At 46.5% G+C, this 22,334-nt stretch overlaps 1 protein-coding gene across 1 annotated transcript in view; it reads right to left on the reverse strand.

Annotated features, from left to right (window-relative positions):
* The window catches only part of FAM171A1 (family with sequence similarity 171 member A1), a 125,254-nt gene extending 118,611 nt beyond the window's left edge, over nt 1-6,643 (reverse strand). Inside the window, exon 1 of the mRNA XM_082649133.1 lies at nt 6,524-6,643. Coding sequence (XP_082505259.1) covers nt 6,524-6,620 — 97 coding nt within the window. The 5' untranslated portion in view covers nt 6,621-6,643. The remainder of the gene's footprint in view (nt 1-6,523) is intronic.
* Nucleotides 6,644-22,334: the final 15,691 nt, after the last annotated feature.

A 22,334-nucleotide genomic window follows, 5' to 3' on the forward strand; every position in this document is an offset into this window, starting at 1 on the left:
CTGAAATCGAGATGGGTCAGGCTTCTGTCCATTCTTGGGTCTGCTCCTCGGGAGGAGACACTTCATTATCCTTCCCCTTCTCCCATCCCCACATCACTCCACCAAGTGGCCAGCGACCCCCGCAGTGGTGGCTCCCTTCTCTGGGCTAAGGTGAACGTTAGTCTTTTGCTCCCAGCGGGATAGGAACTGCAGGAGACCAAGCAGTCTCCCTCTTCCTGCATTCTGCAATCGGGGCAGTGTCGAGGATTATTTGGGTGTTTCCATACTGCTGTGTCCTCCACCTGCAGGAGGCGTCTTTTTTTTTTTTTTTAATTTTATTGGAGTCTAGCTGCTTTACAATGTTGTGTTAGTTTCTGCTGTACAGCAAAGTGAATCGGCTGGACATATACATATATCCCCTCTTCTTGGATTTCCTTCCCATTTAGGTCACCACAGAGCATTAGAGTTCCCTGAGCTATACAGTAGGTTCTCATTAGTTATCCATTTTATATATAGTAGTATATATATGTCAATCCCAATCTCCCAGTTCACCCCATCCCCTTTCCCTGCAGGAGGCATCCTTAATGGTTCTGGGGGTTCCAGGCCCCCGAGCTGGTGGGGCTCACTGGCCCAAGAGAGGCAGAGAAACATCAAGGGGATGTGCTGAGCCTCTGAGACAACACTGGGAGGCCGTTCCACGTTGGGGGTCCCCTATCATTTTATTATACGATGGCTTCGGGGGCTGATGGTGACATTCAGTCGTAACTTTCTTTTACCTCATTTAGTTACTGATAGGTATGTTTCGACAAAGATTAGAGCCAAGTGAAGCCAAATTTCTAAAAGAGGCGATCGCTTCTCCCTGCAGGTGTGAGTAATCCCCGCGCTAGAGGGAACACCGATAATTGCATGCACCTTGCTTGCAAATAAAAGTCACAGCCCACTGAGCTCCTCTGGAAAAAAAAATCGTTATTTTGGTGGTGATGGTGGGAAGGCCCTTTAGGCTCTCCCCAAGGGCCCCCAACAGGGTTCCAATTTGGCAGAATTTTGTTAAACAGATGCAAAAAGCCTCCAAATGTTATCTTCAGCAGCTTGGTCCCCCAAAGTGGTCCAAGCTGTACCATTACCCTGGCTGTATGGGTGCATCATCTCTCACAGTCCTTGGGGGTCAGTCTCTGTACTGGTTTCCTATTGCTACCATAGAAAAGTACCACAACTCAGTGGCTTCAAATAACATGAATTTACTATCCTATAGTTCTGGAGGTCAGAAGCCCCAAATCAGCATCACGGAGCTAAAGCCAAGACGTTGGCAAGGCAGCATTCCTTCTGGAAGCCTTAGGGGAGAATCCACTTCCTCGCCTTTTGCAGCGTCCGGAGGCCGCCTGCATTCCCTGGCACTGTCTTCCTGGCCAGCAGTGAAACATCTTCACCGTCTCTGGCTCTGACCCTCTGCTTGCGTTGTCACATCTCCTTCTCTGACTCTGATCTTTCTGCCTCCCTTTTATAATCCCGAATAATCTTCCCATCTGAAGATCCTTAACCTAATTAGCTCTGCAAAGTCCCTCTTCTCACGTAAAGCACTACTGTATTCTCTGGTTCCAGAGATTAGGACATGAACATTTTTCGAGGCCATGACTCCACCGTCCACAGGGTCTGTGCGGCTAGAGAACACCATTGTCTGAGGTCCCCTCACTTCTTTGGGCCTGGGTTTCCTCACCTGCAGAACAAGAAGTATAAACTTGACCAAGAAGCGCCTTCTGATACTATATAAACGCACCTACCTGGATCTAAAGACATCTACATAAATGTGCTCTATATATGCACCCTTACAATGACCAACTGTATGGATTATAAGGTAGAGGAAGGATCTAAGGGGACACCCAGATTTTGAGTCCAGTTTAATAGAGAACTTAAGGTAAGCTGGACTGGAGAAGGAGGCTGGCAGCTGAGGAGTTTGAGGTCAGCTTCGTGCACTGAATGGAGACGTCCAGTAGCTTGTTGGACAGAAGGAACTAGAGCAAGAGAGAGAAAAGTTGGAGTCATCCACGTAATAGGGTTTAATTACTGGAATCTCTATGGGTTAATAGATCCTGCAAGGGGTAAATGAAAGAAAAATAGGCAAATGTTTGCAGCCTCACTTTTATCTGAGAGGAAGAGGAGCTGCAAACATTTCAAGCAGAGGCTTGATCAGAGGAAGGTGGAGTCGCCTTAAATACGCAGAATAAACTGTTTATTTTAAGGAAACTTATTGTGAAACCCTTTCTAAAGTGGTTAATTGCCTCAAATGTTGCCTATTTACAAGTTTGACTTTACAAAAGTACGTAATGGTTTTCTGAATGTAGGGCACACCATCGGGTCACAATATAGAATTTTTAAGAACGATCACTTCTTATAACGAGTTGGTCTATTTAGGGTGCCGAAGCTTAATTTAAAAAGTACTGTTAAAATACATTCACTTCCGTTTTTGCTGGAACTGAATAATTTAGCCAGGACTGTGGTCTTTAAAGGTCCGGAAGTCATATATAAAAGCAAACTATAAAAGCATTACTGATGTATATGTGTTATCACAGGGCAAATTCTTCCAACTAGATTTCTGAAATGTTTTTATATTCAATTTTTCCTTCAATATAGAGTATTATACACGTCTGTTGCCTGTCCAACTTATTTCCGTGTGCCTTTTTAGTAAGCAGTATTTAATAAAACTACTAAATTAGCATTGGCCAACAATAATGAAAATAAACAGATTTACAGACATATCAGTAATTTGTTTAAAATGAAGGCTTGATTAAAACTGAGAAGGTACCTTCACTTGAAAGCTATTAGTTCGGAAATCCATGCAATATTTTCTTTCTTTTGGTTAGGTTTCTAAACTAATAAGCTGTAAGTTACCAAGCATTACAGGACAAGTACAAATAGGATACAAAAATAATTCTTAAACTCATCTCAAAGACTTTGCCAGAAATTCCCTAGACATTGCTGTTGCTTCTGCATAGAATTCCCACACCTGGCGTGCAAGGAAGTCCAGAGGTCTCGGCAAGTTCAAGTCCTGCAGTTTCCCAGGATGTGAGCCCATGAGTTTTATTTAGATGTTATGCTCTTAATATACTGTCAGCATAAGTCATGCCTGTTGGATAATCCTCCTGATAGCTTACATCCCTTCCTGGTCTTTCAACTGATCACGATGTTCTAAAAACCGAAATTTGAATTTGGCCAGGAATAGACCTTTTGCAGAGAAGAGAGACAGCCAACCATTCACCTCAAATGTTATGATAGATTGTAGCTTTTCTGAGAGGAACAAAAAAATAGCACATCATTGCAAAATACTTTACTGTTAGAGAATAAGCAGCAACCTAGCTCTGACCTTTCTTCTGGCACATAAAGAGAGTGCTGGGGTTCAAGAATACATCTCATAGAGCACGTCTGCACAGCTTACCACTCTTCAAGTAGAGGCCCCCTCTATCAAGCTGGTCTTAGCGCACAGTTGTGTAAGAGGTGGAGAAAGTCAGAATTAGTAGATACTTGTGAATAACGGTTTCTATAAATTCCCAGGAAAAAAATTAGATACTATGACCACTTTAGGGCAACTCAAATGGAAACACTTCATAAAAACACGCAATCATATGCTGGAGTTGGTTCAAATTCATGACCAGCAAAGCCAAGCCTCATGGTGACAGCTAACTGTTGCCTTTGAAATCCCTTTGCTGATTCAAAGCAGCTACAGTAGGGAGAGCCAAACTTTAAATTTTATCTTGAATATATAAAGAGCAAAGTGATGCCGAGAAATTTTGCAGATGTTAGTTTCCTCTGACATAACAAGGATTCATTTAAAAAGGAAGGTGTCATTTAGGCCTAGGAATCTAATTGGGGTGCTCTGGCCCATGATTTACGTGTTTGAGGTCTCTAAGTAGTTTTTCCTAATCTAAATTTGGTTGGTGCATAACATCTATGTGAGCACAATGCATGTTCAAAGTATGATTCGTAGGGACTTCCCTGGCGGTCCAGTGGTTAGGACTCCCTAACCACTTCCACTGCAGGGGGGCATGGGTTTGATCTCTGGTCAGGAAACTAAGATACCACAAGCTGCGCTGCCAAAAAAAAAAAAAAAAGTACGATTCATGGAACAGTTTCTACAATAAAAGCAAAACTCTTACAAATTAGGTTTCTGGGCAGGTAAGCATGAAGTTTTTTTCTTAAAGTGTATGCATGGTGCCCTTTAGTATATGCACTAGCTGTCTTCAATCCTTTACTCTTTCTTTCAACACAACCTGAGCACCAGCTCTGTGCAAAACCCTCTACAACCTGCTGCGGAAAATGCAAAGTGGAATCAGAGATAGCATTTGTCTTCATGGTGTATGTGATCCCAGAGAGCAGAGAAGACATGAATTTTAAAACTATGTTACAAGATAAATTTCAAAATGGTCTGAAGAACTCAGTGGGGTGAAGGCGACCTTCTACAGTTAGAGGAGCAATTGTCCATTCCCTGAAAACACGGTACTAGTTCAAAATCCAGATGCCAGGTAGTGAGACCCTGAGTTCTAGCAGAGCTCCTGGGCTCAGCTCTTTAAAAAGCCATCCTACCCAAACAAGGAAGTAATCCTGGGGAAAAATATTCCAAGATACTTGATCTCCCACTCCAAACACACAATATACTAAGGTACTCCTAGCTGTGCATAAACATCTCACAGCTTGACTTTTTCTCACTCACCGCACAGAATATTCCATTTCTGAGACTTTAGTTACCAGATAAAATATTTAGCAGCAAGCTCTCTGCAAAATGTGGTGTTTGACCTAGACCTAGTAGGTTTTTTTCATGACTTTTTTGTTCCAGTTAAGGCTATGCTTTCCCCTATTTTATAAGTGCACAAACTTAATGTTTCCATATCCCTATTCCAAGTGCAAAACAAAAAATTCCACCCATTCTTTGGAATTAATGGCCTCGTTGAAACACAAATATCATATTCATTGAAACAGCTGATTCAAAGAGCAGTAGGGGATTAATGAAAGAGGCTACAATTCAACACTGCTGAGCTAATGTCCTAAACATTCATTTCCTACATGAAGAGACAGTCTTTTCTGTACCTTGTCAATGTTCCCCCTTCCGTAATGTACATTACTAAGTTTATACACAATTCAGAATGGTCTTGTCCCATCACAGCTATAGAAAAAGCGACGCATGAAAGAGACTCCAGCAAATGATACAGCAAGCGATGAATATGAAAACCTTGAATTCAACATGTAGGTAACAAATCAAACCCCAACCGACTGTGGGTAGGAACTCCCTTCCCTGTCTCAACATGAGAGGTGGAAAACCACCTGGGTTCTCTGCTCCCAGGCACTCCCGGGCTCTGGGTTCTGAATATTTGCCATAAGGAAAGAGGGCGAGCATATGGAAAAGGGCGTAAGGCAGGGTCCTAGCAAGAGGATGGAGCGAGCTGGGATGGAGCGCTCCCCGTGCATTCCGTCTGCTGGGCGGACTTCACAGAACACACACCTTTCCTCGAGGAAAGGACGCGGGCAAGGAGTCTGGGGGTCGGGGTGCGGGTGAGGGTCTCCAGGGCTGCAGGGAAACCCTCCCGGGAGACCAGAGAGGCCCAGCGAGGCCCGGCATTGGTGTCCTGTGTGAACGCCAGATGTGCATCCACGGCGGCCTCACTCACCCTTTCGAAAAACCAGGCAACAGAGAAGCCCTCGATTTCGACCGCACAAACCCGTGCAAAGGAACCTTCGGGCTTCCCCCCCAAACAAATTCTTATTTTGAAAACAAAAGACAGGCTCGTGGCCATTCTCAGAGGCGAGCACACTCCTCCCAGGGTTGGAAAGCATATTTGCAGAGGCCAAAGATTAGACAAAAGCCTTGAGCTGGCGACACACAGCCGTGGAAATGATTTTTTTAAAAAAATTGATTAGGGCCTCCCAGTTCCAATTCTTTCTCCCCTTCCGGGGATGATTCCTGGGCCGCCGAGCAGAGCCCTTAAGGCCTGTTAAAGACGTCGCATCGGGAGGGGGAGGAGACCCCGAAACTTTCCCAAACTGCGGCAGGCTGGAGGCGGGCAGCGGCCGCGGACCTCGGGGTCCCGGGGCGCAGGGGGCACCCCAGGGGCGGCGGCCACCCCCTCGACCGCCGCAACAAAAGGGCCGAGCGTAGCCTTCGCGATCGGGCTTCGAGAACCGAGCCCCGAGGTGGGGAGCGGGCGATGGCGACCCGGGGTCTGCCGTTCTCGCCCGGGCGAAGGAGGAGATGGTGCCGCGTGTCCGCGGCGCGCATAAAGGACCCTCGGATACATCCACACCAGCCACGCGAGGCGGCAACAGCTGATGCCACCCGCACCCCGGCGGCCCGCGGCCCCCCGGGAGCGTCTGCCCGGGTATCTCGGCGCCCCCGGGCGGCGCCGCCCCCTCGGGAGCGCGGCGCTGGGGCTGCAGGCCCGGTGGCGGCGGCTCGGGCTCGGGCGGCCGCGGCGACACAATGCGGCCCCGGAGCCCCGCCGCCGCCGCCGCCTCTGCAGCAGGCCCGCGGCCGACACAAAGCCCGCCGCCGCGCACCGACCTTGGGCTCCGGCGCCGGGTTCCCGCAGCGTCTTGGTCACCGCCTTCCAGACGTTGCAGCCCAGCAGGCAGAGCAGGAGCGCCGCCGACCTGCTCATCTCCGCGCCGCAGGGCCCCGGGCGGCGCGGGCTGGCCGACCACCGGCTCGGAGCGGCGCGTCAGGGGCAGCCGGCCGCCGCGCCTCCCTCCATATCGCCTGGCTCCGCGCGCGCCGGGCCCGCCGCCCGATTGGCCGCGCCCCCGCCCGGCGCGGCGCCGGGCCCCGCAGCCCACGGCCGCTCCCGCCTCCGCGCGCCCCGGTGGGTTTCCCCGAAAGAGCCGCCGCCGCGCCTCCGCCGCCTCCTTAACCCCTTCGCGCCCCGCCCGCGGCGGCGCCCAGGCCCCGGGCCGTGGTGCCACCTGGCGGCCGCGAGCCCACGTGCCCCGCCCGCCCGAGCGGCCACCCCCTCGGGTCCGCCCCGCGCGCCACCCGGTCTCCCGGGAGCAGTGAACGCGACCTTGGCGTCCAGACCGCCCCGCCACCCCCCTACCTCGCCTCTTGGGAAAGACGGTAGCTGCCTTTCAGGCCGAAACCCTCGCACCAGGTTAGCTGATGGCCCTCTCGGTTTGCGCAGGAGCGCGGCATCCTGCAGCTCTGCCTGTCCCGATCCACCCAGGAACCCCAGGGGAGATCTGACACCCAACGCCGAAGGTCGGCGGGAACAGAATCCCCCAGCCCGGGTACACCGTACGTTGGCGGCCCTCAGCGCCTGCGTGTTGACAGGCAAACATCTCCAGGCTGTGTTGGGCTTGGATGTTTCTAGAAGGTTACGGCGGGGAGGAAATTTACACTTATTGAGGCCCTAAGTACTTGTTATTTCCCACTTTTATCTTCATAATATAGGAACTCAGAGGTAGGTATTGCTATCCCCATTTACAGAGGAGAAAATCGAAGCTAGGGAGGGTTAAGGAATTTGTCCTTAATAAGTAGCTGGTGGGTGACAGAGACAAGGTTCTAATAAGACAATCATCCTGGCCCCAGGGCTGAAACTCTCCGCGAGAACCTCAGGCTTCCTTGAAGCTGAGGTACCCACCCACCCACCAACTTCCATTCTTTTTTTTTGCGGTACGCGGGCCTCTCACCGTTGTGGCCTCTCCTGCTGCGGAGCAACAGGCGGACGCGCAGGCTCAGCGGCCATGGCTTACGGGCGCAGCCGCTCCGCAGCATGTGGGATCCTCCCGGACCGGGGCACGAACCCGTGTCCCCTGCATCGGCAGGCGGACTCTCAACCACTGCGCCACCAGGGAAGCCCCAATTTCCATTCTTTAACTCCCTCTTGTCTGTGTACCTTCCTCCATATAACCCTCATGTCCCCCTGACTCTCTCCACCCCATCTCCCAACCAGCACTGCAGGGACCCTGGGACCTCTGCCCGGGACCGCCGATCTGGGGAAATCCACACCAGGCTCACTAGAGGCCCCGTGCTGCCTCCAGAACGGTAGGCCAGAGGAGGGTTATTATCGTATTTTTATAATTGGGCATTAAGGTATGGCAGGCACTGTACCAAAAAGAGAATGAAGGATGGCGCTTGCCCAGTTGGCTTATTAGAGACAAGTCATTGTGAGACACAATAAAACCAGGAGGAGGGGAAGCCCCTGTGGGTGTTAGCGGCACCCTCAGGACCAAGGCTGCAATTAGTGCAAATTGGGCACCTGCACAGGGTGGCAGGTAGTCGGGAAGGTGGCAAAGAAGACCCACAATTAGGGACTGCCTGATGCCTCCTCCTCTAACTTCCAGCGTCAAAGCCTTAGGGTAATTCCAGGGTACACATCAGAGCCAGGGGAGGGGAGCATAGAGAGGACCATGCAGATCAGTCAGTCCTCAAGTCCAGCTTGGGTTCCTGCCCCCAGGAGCACGAAGAGTCCAGGCCAGCTAGCTTGCTTGGTGGAGGATGGCTTTTGGAGCAGGGCGGACCCAAAGTTTTCAAATCACTTTCTTGGGGTAAGGGGCTGCTTCTAAGAGAAGTGACATTAAGCCCAACCCGGAGTTGAAACTTCTCACTTCATATCTTTTGAGGATGTGCCTTTGTCAGGGATGTTGATTATAAGAGACAGCACTAGCCTGAGCAAAATAATAATGATAACAAGAATAACCGAAAACCAGGTTATTATTGGGAGAGCACCTGGGACTCCTACAGAATCCTGGGTGCTGAAGTGTCAGGTCTCATGAGGGAACCAAGGACAGTATTATATTTGGAGTTCCTAGTATTATATATGCCACTCATTGGACTGGAGGTGTTTCCTCATGACAACTTACTTGGGTGGTATTATTATTCCTGTTTTACAGATGAACAAACTGAGGCTCACTGACAAATAATTTGCCCATAGTATCTGGGTCTGATGACAGCAAACTCCCTGTAGCAAGTTCCCTCCAAGAATAAATCTCATGCAAATGACTCAGGTTACCTCTAGCTGTGTCCACGTTGTTTTAAAAACGGGTTCTAATCGCAGTAAAGTCCGAATCCAGTTAACAGTATCTAATGAATGGTATTGTGCCAATGTCAATTTCCTGGTTTTGATAATGTGCTATAGTTATATAAAATGTTACAACTGGGGGATGCTGGGGGCGGGGAACCGGGCGTAGGGGGTAAGGGACCTCTCTGCACCATTTTTATAACTTCTTATGAGTCTATCATTATTCAAAATAAAATTTTTAAAAAGCAAAAAACCTTGTTCTATACCATTTTCCCCCCAAGCTTCAGTGTTCACCCAAAACACTGGTATTTGGGGTCCTATATCTATTCTAGTGTAGAGATCTAGAACTTTTAAGAGTGGGAGAAGTCTAAGTAAACACTAAGTGATGAGTCTATTCAAGTTCGGGTCACAATCAGGACTTGTAGATGCTCAAGATAATGGTTGTTATTATTGTGCATGTGACAGAATTTCTGTGGATGACATGGCAGTTTAGAAACAGTTTCTATACCTTGATAGCAACACTGAGGCTTGTATAAATAGTTTCGGAACGACAAGTCCCATCCCATCTTGCAGATGAAACAGAAGGAGGTTAAATACTTTGCACAGTGCACCATCTCAAAGCCAAAAAGAGAGCTGAGGCCCCCATGAGCATTGGCTCCCCATGTGGATGTTTTCCAGCTACTTGGGTGGGAGGCTAAGAAAGCACAAATTCTGCAAAATCACATAAACAACTGCACTGTGCATATCGTCTGCCTAGAATTATGTAAGAATTAAATAATCACCCTTCTCCTCTACTGGAATAAAAGAATATGGTTTACCTTCTCTCCTGTTCCAGAAACCAGACTCCCACTTAGTAACTGGGGTGGGGATGGGGGGGTGAAATAAATCACTGCTTGGGAGGGAGTGTTTGCAGAACAATGGAAATCAGAAGTGTTCTTTCCTTCTAGAACTTTTCCTGTTGCTCTTATTAAAATCTCACATTGTTTGACTAAAGATGAATTATGACTGTACTTACTTGAAATTGCTTAGAAGTGGCCTGCCTGTGCATTTCATTTCCATTTTCGAGTTCTCTGCCAAAAGCAGCGATGCCATATACGAAACTTTTCCTGGCTGAGTTTTTCCAGAAACCTTGATGTCAGAGGCTCTGTGTCAAGGTTTCTTAGGCCAAGATCATTTCTTCCATTGAAATCTTTCCTGACGTTGCTGCCCATGTGGTGGAATTTTAATTGTCTGAATTTATTTCCAGAGGCGTTGTCCTTCCTTCTCCCCTTTCTCCTCCTACCCTCCTGTTCCCCCTCTTCTGCCCCTGAGTAAGAAGCTGCCTGTGAATAACAAATTTAGTATGAGGTTTGTACAGATCAGGAAGTGTGTCATGGACATTCCAACTCCTGTTTGCTGTTGCTTTTATTAAAGTCAGATAAAATGTAGCCAGAGGTGGAAATTGGAAGGGCTCAGCATTTTTTTAGAACCTGTTGGCCATCCATTTGCAAAAGACAAAGGAGAAAGGTAAAGAAATTACTGAGAAGGAATTGATGTGTCCCATTAACCATAACACTCCCACGTTCCCCTCTATTGGTGAGTCACACCCATGTCAATCCATGTGACTTTCCCACAAGATCTTCTTTCAGCTTCATGTGAGAAGTTGCAAATGTGTATTAGCCTACAAGAGTGAATCTCTGGCAGTGTGATTTCAGATCCCCTGTATGACTGTTCTTTGCGTGCCCCGGTGTCACTAGAAGACTCTGGGATGCATCAATAGGTCTTGGCCGTTGACGATATTCAAAGGCTGGTGGCTACCTGAGAATCTGGTTGCCTGTTCCATTAGAGCAAGGAGAATCTTCCAGTTCAACCCTTTGCTGGCCGTGGAATTACTGTCATAGAGTCAAGGAGGGCTCGCGGAAAGTAGGAAAGTCAGCTTCTGTGGACAGAGAATGTCACCTGCCAAATCAGTAAACAAAGGATGTTGCGGCCATCAAGGCCGCGGCAGCCACCCCCAGACTGTGCACCCTGAGGGGATTCAGGATGGAGAAAAGCAGGATACTGGCCCCAGATAGTTAAGGTGCAGATCAAAGGAACGATTTCAGTGAGTCCAGACTCTTGCATCTTCCCATATACAGAAGTGGGCTAAATTCATTAACTCGAGATGTCCGGTGTTTCTTTAATTAGCAGTAATCTTTTGATGTTCCAACTGCTTGTTTTGGGGTTGTTGTTTTTTGCAAACACTCCTATACGTCCTGGCTCCTCTCTTGCCTCTTTGGGACAGTCCCTCAGAGCTATCTGAGAGGCTGTCTCCTGGGCTTAAGTCCTCAGTATGTCCTCCGTATGTCCAAATAAAATGTAATTCTCAACTTTTAGGCTGCGCAAAAACTTAAAGAGTTAGGGAAAAGACGGGAAGCTAATGGAGAAAATGGATTAGGTAATTAACACGAATCGAATTCTTGTTGTGTGGCTCATGCTGTACCTGGAACAGGGAGGAAAGCTTTGCTGTGCCTTAGAGCCTCCCTTCCCCTAAGCTCTGGTCAAGTTCAGGTGAACTCTTTCCCAGTGGTACTTTCTTACTCATTTCCTTTCTTGTCATTTCCTCTCTGCTTAGTTTTGAGGCTCTGGACCCAAAGCTACCTGCTGCCAGGTCATTTCTCTTAATGCCTGTTTAATTATTAAACGAAGGTTCTCTGCCTCCAGCAGTGGCCTTCATTACAGGCCCCTTAAACATGGAAGTGGGGATGAGGAGGTGATTTTTCTGCTCAGACAATACAACGGGCTTAAATATTAATTATTGTAATGTTAATTTAGTCGTTCAGCCACTCTCACTAAAATATAAACTCCATGAGAACAGGGTGTTTGTCCAACTCACTGACATAATTCCCGGCGTCTGGAAAAGATATTTGCCACAAAATAGGTGCTCAATAACTATTGGCCAAAGTGAAAAATTGTGTCTAATATTTTCTTCCAGTCAGTCTAAATATCGCTCGGCTACCTTGGACTGATATATGAATTGGCAGGTACTGACTGAGTCCTTACCATGGGTCCGAAGTTTTAGAAGGTAACTCAAGATGCTTTCCCACCTTCTGGGCTTCCCTCTCACAGTTACTCTTCAGAGATCCCTCCTCAGACAGGCAGGTCTTGAACTGGCCCCTGAACTTGAGCCTTTCCCGCCGTGGGACTGGTGTTGATGCTTATCCTCTCATCCTTTCCTATCCTTCAAGATGCAGATCAGGTCACGTGGCTACTGTGTCCTCAGCCTGGCACGTAAGGTTCACCGCACTCACGAACCGCTTTGTAAAGTTAGTTATCGTTATAACCACCTGCTCCCACCAGTTGCAAACATTTGCTTTCAACACATGAGTTTAGACCATGTACAGAAAAGATGCAGAGTGGGGTTGCACAGCGAGCTGGGGTCAGCGTTGGCCAAAGTGCATGCTGTCTGTTTGTAATAGTCAAAACTGTAACATCTGGTGCTGCTATCTGGGAATGTTTGTGTAAACTTTGGACGTCTGAAAGCACATGATTCTTCTTTTTATAACTTTATTGGGGTATAGTTGGCTGACAATGTTGTGTTGGTTTCAGGTGTACAGCAAAATGAATCTGTTATACATATGCATACATCACTCTTTTTTAGATTCTTTTCCCATATAGGCCATTACAGAGTATTGAGTAGAGTTCCCTGTGCTATACAGTAGGTCCTTATTAGGTATCTATTCTATATAGAGTAGTGTGTATGTGTCAATCCCAATCTGAAAGCACACGATTCTTGAGTTCTGACATCAGTATTTAGGGTAAAGGTTTATGTAGACAGTAACTCCAGAATCTTCTCAAAAGAGGGCACCCTTCAGTCATTTGAAATAAACTCAAAATAGTATATCTGAAAATCTGAGCATGATAACTTTTCCACAGCAATGTCTTATCTTCCCAACTTACAGGCTCTGAAGGAACCTCCTTTTCGACATCTTTGTGGCTCGCTCAAGATCACAACGATGCCCTGCTTGGAGCTGACTTTCCGCAAAGCCACTGACTTACCGATTGGCTGGTATACATAGATTTGATTGATTGGTTATCACTCAGAGGAAATGCAAGTTGTCACGTGGAATACGAGATTTTGGTGCACATATGATCTTATTCAAAAATTATTCTTTCCACTATTTTTTTAAAAGAGAAGTAGATGACTTTTTAAAAATAATTTTTTTAAATATTTTATTTATTTATTTATTTATTTGGTTGCACCAGGCCTGAGTTGCGGCAGGCAGCCTCCTTAGTTGTGGCACATGTGCTCCTTAGTTGGCTCTTTAGCTGTGGCAGGACAACTCTTAGTTGTGGCATGCATGTGGGATCTAGTTCCCTGACCAGGGATTGAACCCAGGCCCCCTGCCTTGGGAGCATGGAGTCTTAACCACTGTGCTACCAGGGAAGTCCCTCTTTCAACTATTTTTAAAGAAAGGTGTTACATAACACCAGCATTTTCATCTAAATAAAAATATTTTCTTTTCAAAGAACTTTTTTGAGTCACCACTCTGCAAGACTTAAGCATGTCTCTCCCACACCCCCTGCTCGACCCCTCTTCCCAAGAATCTGCCTTTACATGGGGTGAAGGTGTTGACAGATGTATGAGCGGTGGTCCCGGGTATACTTCCCTGAGGAGGATGGCCTGTTCCCAGGGATGAGGGGACACAGGGACCTGGAGAAATCTAGTTATGAGGCAGGTGTCCTTGAAGGGAAAAGGAATGGGGTCCAAGCCACATGGAAGAGCCCAGATCTTCACTCTGAGCACACTGACAGCTGACTCCCAGGAACCCCGGTGGGAAGGCATACAATAGGGGCATAAAAGGTAACATTCCTAAGCTAACAAAAAGCATCAAACAAACGGACTGAAAAATCCCACAACCTAGAGACTTCCCTTTCACCCAGCCCCAATCAGTGCCTTGCTAAATATAGGATTCCTTCGCTGGGAACCTTATTTGGAAGCACCCCAGTATCTTCCCGTATACAGTAAACCCTCTCTCCACTGAGGCGGGTAGCATGATGGTTAAACGCCTGAGCGCTGACTCTGGGCTGACTGGGCTTGGACTTCTGTGATGTTCCTCACCTTGCTTTGCTCCTTTGTCAAATGGGGATGAAAAGAGTAGTACCTCTGTCCAAGTGTTGTCACGTGGATTCGGTGAGATAAAGGACGGAGCTTGGCTTTGGTAGCAGCTGTCTGTATGCATAGTGGTCATTTTTCCCCTGCAGAAGTAGGCTGGTTCTGAAGATGGGAAGTTTCTTGGACAGTGGTGGGGACCACTAGCTTGGCCTTATACCTGCCCTGTGAGGTCTGCTGGGGGCTCCCTAGGGTGCTCCTGGCTCCGACTCTTCAAATGAAGTGGAGATGCTTTCACTGCTGTTCCTTCTAGAACAGTCACTCATGTGACTTAGCAGTTTCTTGTTCATAATCCCTTCTGCCGGGCTGTGGACCCTACACAGTCTCCTGGATGTCAGGAATGAGGGAAGTCGATGCCTCCTGGACTAAGATGGGTGCTTCCTGGAGGAGAGTGGAAATCAACAGTCCCTGGGCTCATTTCCTCGGCCTGTCACGTGGTCCAGTCTCATACTGGAGAGAGCCCAGGTAAGGATAACAGGGCTGGGAGAATAGCCAGGCTGTCTTTAGCAACGTGCAGGCTGAGGACCAGCCGAGAAAGGCAGGAGGAGGCTTCCCTGGTGGCTCAGTAGTTAAGAATCTGCCAGCAAATGCAGGGGACACAGGTTCGAGCCCTGGCCTGGGAAGATCCCACATGCCGCGGAGCAGCTAAGCCCGTGCGCCACAACTACTGAGCCTGCGCTCTAGAGCCCGCAAGCCACAACTGCTGAGCCCACGTGCCACAACTACTGAAGCCCGTGCACCTAGAGCCCGTGCTCCACAATAAGGAAGCCACCGCAGTGAGAAGCCCACACACCATATCAAAGAGTAGCCCCCGCTCGCCGCAACTAGAGAAAGCCCACGTGCAGCAACAAAGACCCAACGCAGCCAAAAATAAAATAAATTTATATAAAAAAAAAGTCAGGAGGGAGAGAGACATTGGACCCACAATCTGGAGTCTTTAATGTTAATTTATTTACCAGTTCACATTAAAAAAATAATAAGTTGTCAGAATATGAGGATTCTTTCCCTCTTAACAAAGCCACAGAAAGTGAAACGTAATCTGGAATTGGTTCTTTTATAAATATCATTACACAAAATGTTTTGCAAATTAAAACTGGAATACTGGAGAGAAAATAAAGCATTTCGTTTTCTTGGTGTCCTTGGAACTTTATGTTCTAGACTGAGGCCTGAAGTCCAGAACAGGTAGGTACCTGTGGCTGAATCTTGAATGTGATTCCTACAGGGTATCTAACCTTGAACTTTGAAATCATTTCTATCAAATTTTGTCCCCCAAACACTCACACCCATACACCAAAAATTATGGTACAGCTTTCTTTAAAGCTTGCATAAGAATAAAAGATTTTAAAACCTGGGAGAGATGGTGATCCACTGCCCACTGACATGAAAGAAATAGTACTTGCGAGTGAGAAATTATACATGAGTTACAGACATGCAAAAATGGGCACAGCCATCCAAGAAAGAAGTGGGAGAGATTTTAACTGGGTGGATTGAGTAAAATCTGCCTCAGAAGCTCTAGAAAAAAGTTGCCTATGTTAAAGCAAACTATTCAACTTCTTTTCCATAGAGGCAGCTGCAGCTGTGACTTGATCAGAGCGCACGTTCATTGTTTTGCCTGCGGGGCATCCAGGCTCCCTGCATTTGGTAGTGGAACCGGTACTTTCCTAAACTATCTACCCTCACTTTCCTCTCAGTCCAGGTGATTTAGGGCTGGCTCCAAGGGTAGACATGTGATCCACGTCTGGCCAATCAGCATGGAAGCCCCCCTCTCTAGCCAGTTCAGAGGTGGGACCACGATCCAGTCAGTCCAAATCAGACTCAATTCCAGAACGTTTTTAGAATTTGAAACTCTTGAGAGAGAGAAGGGCTTTTCCAGCTGGGGTTAATGAGAGGAGAGCCTAAAACATCGCAACCTCTGGCAGCCATCTTGCCACCATGATGTAAGAAACTAAGAGTGGAGACAAAACAGAGCAAAGCAGAGCTTACAGATGGAGAGAGGGATATGAGCCCCTGAATACAGCCAGTGTCTCCCTGGGACTTTCACTTGTTGAGTGAATAAACTCCTTTTCTTTTTCTTTTTTTTTGCGGTATGCGGGCCTCTCACTGCTGGGGCTTCTCCTGTTGCGGAGCACAGGCTCAGCGGCCATGGCTCACGGGCCCAGCCGCTCCGCGGCATGTGGGATCTTCCCAGACCGGGGCACGAACCCGTGTCCCCTGCATCAGCAGGCGGACTCTCAACCACTGTGCCACCAGGGAAGTCCTCTTTTAGCCATTTTGAATTGGGCTTTCTGTACTTACAACTGAAAGGATCTGGCGGATGCAGTTGGAGAAGAGAGATAGGGGGTGCTCACAGTTTGCTGGTTCTTTCCTAAGGAAGAAGTGGCATTTACCTAACTTCCCGATGTCCATTGACTGTGGTTGTTATCACAGTGAAGAAAACTTTCCAGAAGACCAGACTCTTTCGGGAAGGCACTTTTTTGTTTTTTTTTTCGGGAAGGATATTTTCCACGTGGATAAGTGTATGAGAGACATACAGCAGCCAAACCAGAAACTCTGGACTTGCCCAGTCAATCCCTTCTTTAAATCTTACTTCACACCAGGTGAAGAAAACCCTAAAAGCATGATAATTCTTTGTGTATTAGATCTTAAATTTTTATTATGCTTTGAAACTTAATCTACCACCGCTCTCTCTTTTTGTTTGTCACACATACATCTGCATCACAGACACTGACAGTGACAGATCTGCCTTTTCACTTCCCTAGTGGGAACTTAATTGTCTTTTATGCCCAAGTGGTGGCCACCACCTGTGATGCCTCCTGGGCAGGAGGAGGTAGCAGCCTTTTTTGTGGAGTAAATCGCAAAAGCCAGAACTGCTTTGGGAAATAGAATATAACCATCGTTGGAAACTAAGCTTTCAAGTATGAATGTTATCCTGGCCAATACAAATAGAAATCACCATAGAGGAGTTAATTAAACATAATAAACAGTCCCGGCGGAACAGGAAACTGCTATTTTTCCTGTCTCCAAAGCTTCTATCATAGGGGAAGGAAGAGCTAATCAGCTAAGAGGCAGGAACATGAGAAGAATGGGAATCTCACGGCAAGGACTGAGTGTTTGGCTCTGAAGAAAAGCAAAGTCATAAATTTAATCCCTGGTGGGGTTTCAGTCCATGCCTGGGGGGAGGGGAAGGGGTACAAAACCGTTTGCGCTGATCAGTTATCTATAGAGAGTATCACGTAAAATGGCGAAGTTTATGGTTACGACATCACACTGGGATTTGCAGGGAGTCGTACCAAAATACTTCTTTGGTGACAAGATCATACATGTCAAAGAGCTTTTGAAGACTGAAAAGCATAAATGCAGGGAATTCCCCGATGGTCCAGTGGTTACAAGTCGGCGCTTTCACTGCCGAGGGCCCAGGGCCTGGTTGGGGAACTAAGATCCCACAAGCCACGCGGCGTGGACAAAAAAAAAAAAAAAATGCAGAGAAGGGCTTCCCTGGCGGCGCAGTGGTTGGGAGTCCGCCTGCCGATGCAGGGGACACGGGTTCGTGCCCCGGTCCGGGAGGATCCCACATGGCGCGGAGCGGCTGGGCCCGTGAACCATGGCCGCTGAGCCTGCGCGTCCGGAGCCTGTGCTCTGCAACGGGAGAGGCCACAACAGTGAGAGGCCAGCGTACTGCAAAAAAAATTGCAGAGAAGATATTCTGTGAGAAAGGGGAATACGAGCAGAGGAAGAGAGGCAGGTGGAGGAACGGGTATGATGAAGAGAATCGTTTATCTTCTGGAAATCTAGGCACTCAAAGACCACTCATTAAGAAACCAAACAGAAGATGCACTGCACTCCAAAGACGTCGGTAGGACTGAAACTTGGAATAACTGAAAAAGCAACTTAAGTGTCCATCACAGGTGAATGGATAAAGAAGATGAGATACATATATACGATGGACTATTACTCAGCCATAAAAAAGAATGAAATAATGCCATTTGTAGCAACTAGAGATTATCATACCCAGTGAAGTAAGTCAGAAAGAGAAAGACAAATACCATATGATATCACTTATATGTGGAATCTAAAAAACATAGTACAAATGAATGTATTTACAAACCAGAAATAGACTCACAGATATAGAAAACAAACTTGTGGTTACCAAAGGGGGCAGAAAGAGGGATAAATTAGGAGTTTGGGATGAACAGATACACACTACTATGTGTAAAATAGATAAACAACAAGGACTTACCGTGTAGCACAGGGAACTATACTCAGTACCTTGTAATAACCTATAGAGGGAAAGAATCTGAAAAAGAATATATATATGCCCACATACACACAACTGAGTCACTTTGCTGTACACCTGAAACTATCACAACATTGTAAATCAAATATACTTCAGTTAAAAAAAAGACTCAGTGTGAAAGGGGACAGAAGACTTACAAAGATCCAAGGCCCTTCTCTTCAACACAGAATCTTCCAAAGTTAAGGATGGGTGGGATGGGCATAAAACAAGGAGGGAACCACCTCTTTCCACAATGCTCTAGAATTGCACACATCACCTGGCATTTGAAATGTGGCTGTCGTGAGAACAGGGTCACCTCTGCTAGATGTGAGGACTCTGGGGTTCAAAAACGGATCATTTTTCCTTTCTAGGAGCTCAGGCCTCGTGTCTCTCTCCCCACAACCTGAAGATAGCTGTTCACAGCTGCTCGGGTTCCTCCCCCACTGAGCGTGCCATCTGTCCCCGTGAAAGATGAGTGAGGCTTGGGGCTGAGAAGCTGCTGCAGACAGCCCTACCACAGACCCCGGGGCCCAGCTTCTGGGGAGTAAACCCCAGAAAAACTCCTCATGCTAAGCTGGTCAATGTTCAAAGTGCAGTTAAGGGAAGATGAGGGATAAACACAAAACTTTTTCTAGTATTTCACCTTGTCCCTAAAGTAACCATTTTTGCTGAGGTCCTGAGAGCTGAAAGGGGGCCAATTACAAAGAGAAGGGGGCTGGAGACTTAGGGGGCTGGGGACTTCCCTGGTGGTCCAGTGGTTAAGACTCTGGCTCTCAATGCGGGGGGCTAGGCGTTCAATCCCACTTTGGGGAACTAAGATCCCGTGTGCCACACAGTGTGTCAAAAAAAAAAAAAAAAAGAGAGAGAGAAGGGGGCTGGAGGAAAATTTGAAGAGGAACAATGACAGAATGAGGTTTTTTTTAAATTAATTAATTAATTAATTTTTGGCTGCAGTGGGTCTTTTTGTTGCGGTGCACAGGCTTCTCATTGCGGTGGCTTCTCTGGTTGCGGAGCACAGGCTCTAGGTGCGTGGGATTCAGTAGTTGTGGCACGTGGGCTCAGTAGTTGTGGCGCACGGGCTTAGTTGCTCCGCGGCATGTGGGATCTTCCTGGACCAGAGCTTGAACCCATGTCCCCTGCATTGGCAGGCGGATTCTTAACCATTGCACCACCAGGGAAGTCTGAGAATGAGATTTTTACCACTTTAATACATGGTACATTTACTTATTTCTATGCCAGAAATACAGAAAGATGCAGGTAAGCTGAAGAGAATCTGAGAGGCACTAGGACCATTTAAGAGGAAAAAGAACATCAGTTTTCTATAACTGACTAGCAAGCAGTTAAATTTATGCAGAGGAATGAAGATGAAGATATGTACCTGGTTATGGTAAGAGAAAGAAGCAATGTAAGAAGAAATGAGAATATTTAAGCAAGTTTTCAAGATGGCAGTAATTCAAAGAACCAAATAAATAAAACTGAGTGAGAAATGTATCTTTGAACTTCCCCCAAGCAAATTAAAATAGTAGCCAAAACTCAATGGGTTAGTTTATTTGGAATTATTATTTTTCAAGGAAGTAATTACAGCACTCATTTCAGATTTTCTACAACTTCAAGAACTTTGCCCATTTTGGGAGAAGTGAAGACAGAGACCTTGACTATTTGCATGTTTTTTGCGAAGTCACTTTCTCTTTCAGACTCACTTTCTTCATTTCTGAAATATGGGATGAGAATAACAACTACCTTACCGGGTTTGTGGAGGTGATGAAATGTGACCATATATGAAAAATAAAAGCACTCAGCGACCTGAAAGCTCTAAAGAAATGATAATAGTGACAAACTCCTTAATATTTCAAATTTCCTTTGTCTTCCTTGCAGTCACATCCACAGAAGTCATGACTTTTAGGATAAATTTAGGGATTAGATGCTCTCTTTAGCTGACCCTAAACATTGGTCATTGGGGGGATTAGAAACACCAGCACCCTGGAGTAGGCATCTGGAAAATTCTGAAACTGAAAATCACCATGAGTTTTATTTAGGTGGCTATCCCAAGTAAACCACCATGTCTGACCCCAACTAAAAATGTTTATAATATGAGGTTAAAATAAGCGTTGGAGTACAGTGTGGTCAAACCAAGGGGACACCATCAAAACATGAGTGGCAATGACAAGTAAAGGAGAAGGGTGGGGACCAGCATCTCTCCTGTCACTCAGGCCAAAATCCAATGAGTCATTTTTTTGTAGTCTTTTTTTTTTTTGCGGTAAGCGGGCCTCTCACTGCTGTGGCCTCTCCCGTTGCGGAGCACAGGCTCCGGACGCGCAGGCTCAGCGGCCATGGCTCACGGGCCCAGCCGCTCCGCGGCGTGTGGGATTTTCGTGGACCGGGGCACGAACCCGTGTCCCCTGCATCGGCAGGCAGACTCTCAACCACTGCGCCACCAGGGAGGCTCTCAATGAGTCACTTTTTGATGATGGCCATTGTGACTGGTGTGAGGTGATACTTCATTGTAGTTTCGATTTGCATTTCTCTAATAATTAGTGAATGTTGAGCATCTTTTCATGTGCTTTTTTAACCATCTGTATGTCTTCTTTGGAGAAATGTCTATTTAGATCTTCTGCCCATTTTTGGATTGGGTTGGTTGTTTGTTTGATATTGACCTGCATGAACTGTTTTGAACTTTTGGAGATTAATCCTTTGTCAGTTGCTTCATTTGCAAATATTCTCTCCCATTCTGAGGGTAAAAGAACAAAATAATGCCATTTGCAGCAACATGGATGGACCTGGTGGTTGTCATAGTGAGTGAAGTATGTCAGACAGAGAAAGACAAATATATGCTATTGCTTACATGTGGAATCTAAAAAAGAAGGATACAAATGGACTTATCTACAAAACAGAAATAGTGTTACAGATGTAGAAACTAAACTTATGGTTACGGGGTGGGGGGAAGGAGGAGGGGAGGGACAAATTGGAAGATTGGGATTGACATATACACACTACTATATATAAAATACAATAGATAACTAACAAGGACCTACTGTATAGCACAGGGAACTCTACTCAATACTCTGTAATGACATATATAGGAAAAGAAGCTGAAAAAGAGTGGATATATGTATGTGTATAACTGATTCACTTTGCTGTACACCTGAAATTAACACAACATTGTCAAGCAACTATAACCCAACTAAAAAAAAAACAAAAACCCAATGAGAGGGGAAACGAGAGTTAGTGTTTAATGGGTAGAGAGTTTCAGTTTTGCAAGATGAAGAGTTCCATGGATGGATGGTGATGCTGGGAGCACAACGTGAATGTACTTCATGTCCATCTTAACCACTTAAAAATGGTTAAGATGGTAAATTTTATGTTATGTGTATGTTGCCACAGTTTAAAAACTTATGAAAAAAAACTTATGAGTCACCGTTGATTCATACATTCATTCTTTAATAAGATGAGCTAACCTGAAGAGAGACTGAGAGGATGGGATAGAGGTTCTGAAGTCAATGAATGTTGATGTAACACTTCTGACTCCCAGGCTGGTTGCTCGGAAGCAGAGACGTTTCTGAGTACCAGGGTTTTTCTCCACCAGGTGATGCTTCCAACACAGCTTCTGTCACCAGTTCCTCTCTACCAGCCCCAGGCATTCAAACCTCTGGCTCAGAGCTAGTAGACCTACTTCTCTTCCCTTGTACCAGCTCTGAGTGAGAGGAGTAGGAAATAGAGGGGAAAGACACTCTGAAATCGAAAATAAGAGACAAACAATCCAGCATTAGTTTCCACAGAATCCTTTTTAGATTCCAACGACATGACTTGGAGAAATTTCCATGCCTTTCTGGATAACAGGAAGACTCATTATGACTTTATAAAGACTCTGGTGCCTCATTTGTTGGATATCATGCCCCCTGATGGTTTCACTGTGTAACAGAAGCAAAAATAGGCAGTGAGTGCTCTGGGAGCAGGG

Source organism: Grampus griseus (assembly GCF_964374135.1).
Source record: "Grampus griseus genome assembly, chromosome: 2".
NCBI classification, from domain to species: Eukaryota; Metazoa; Chordata; class Mammalia; order Artiodactyla; family Delphinidae; genus Grampus; species Grampus griseus.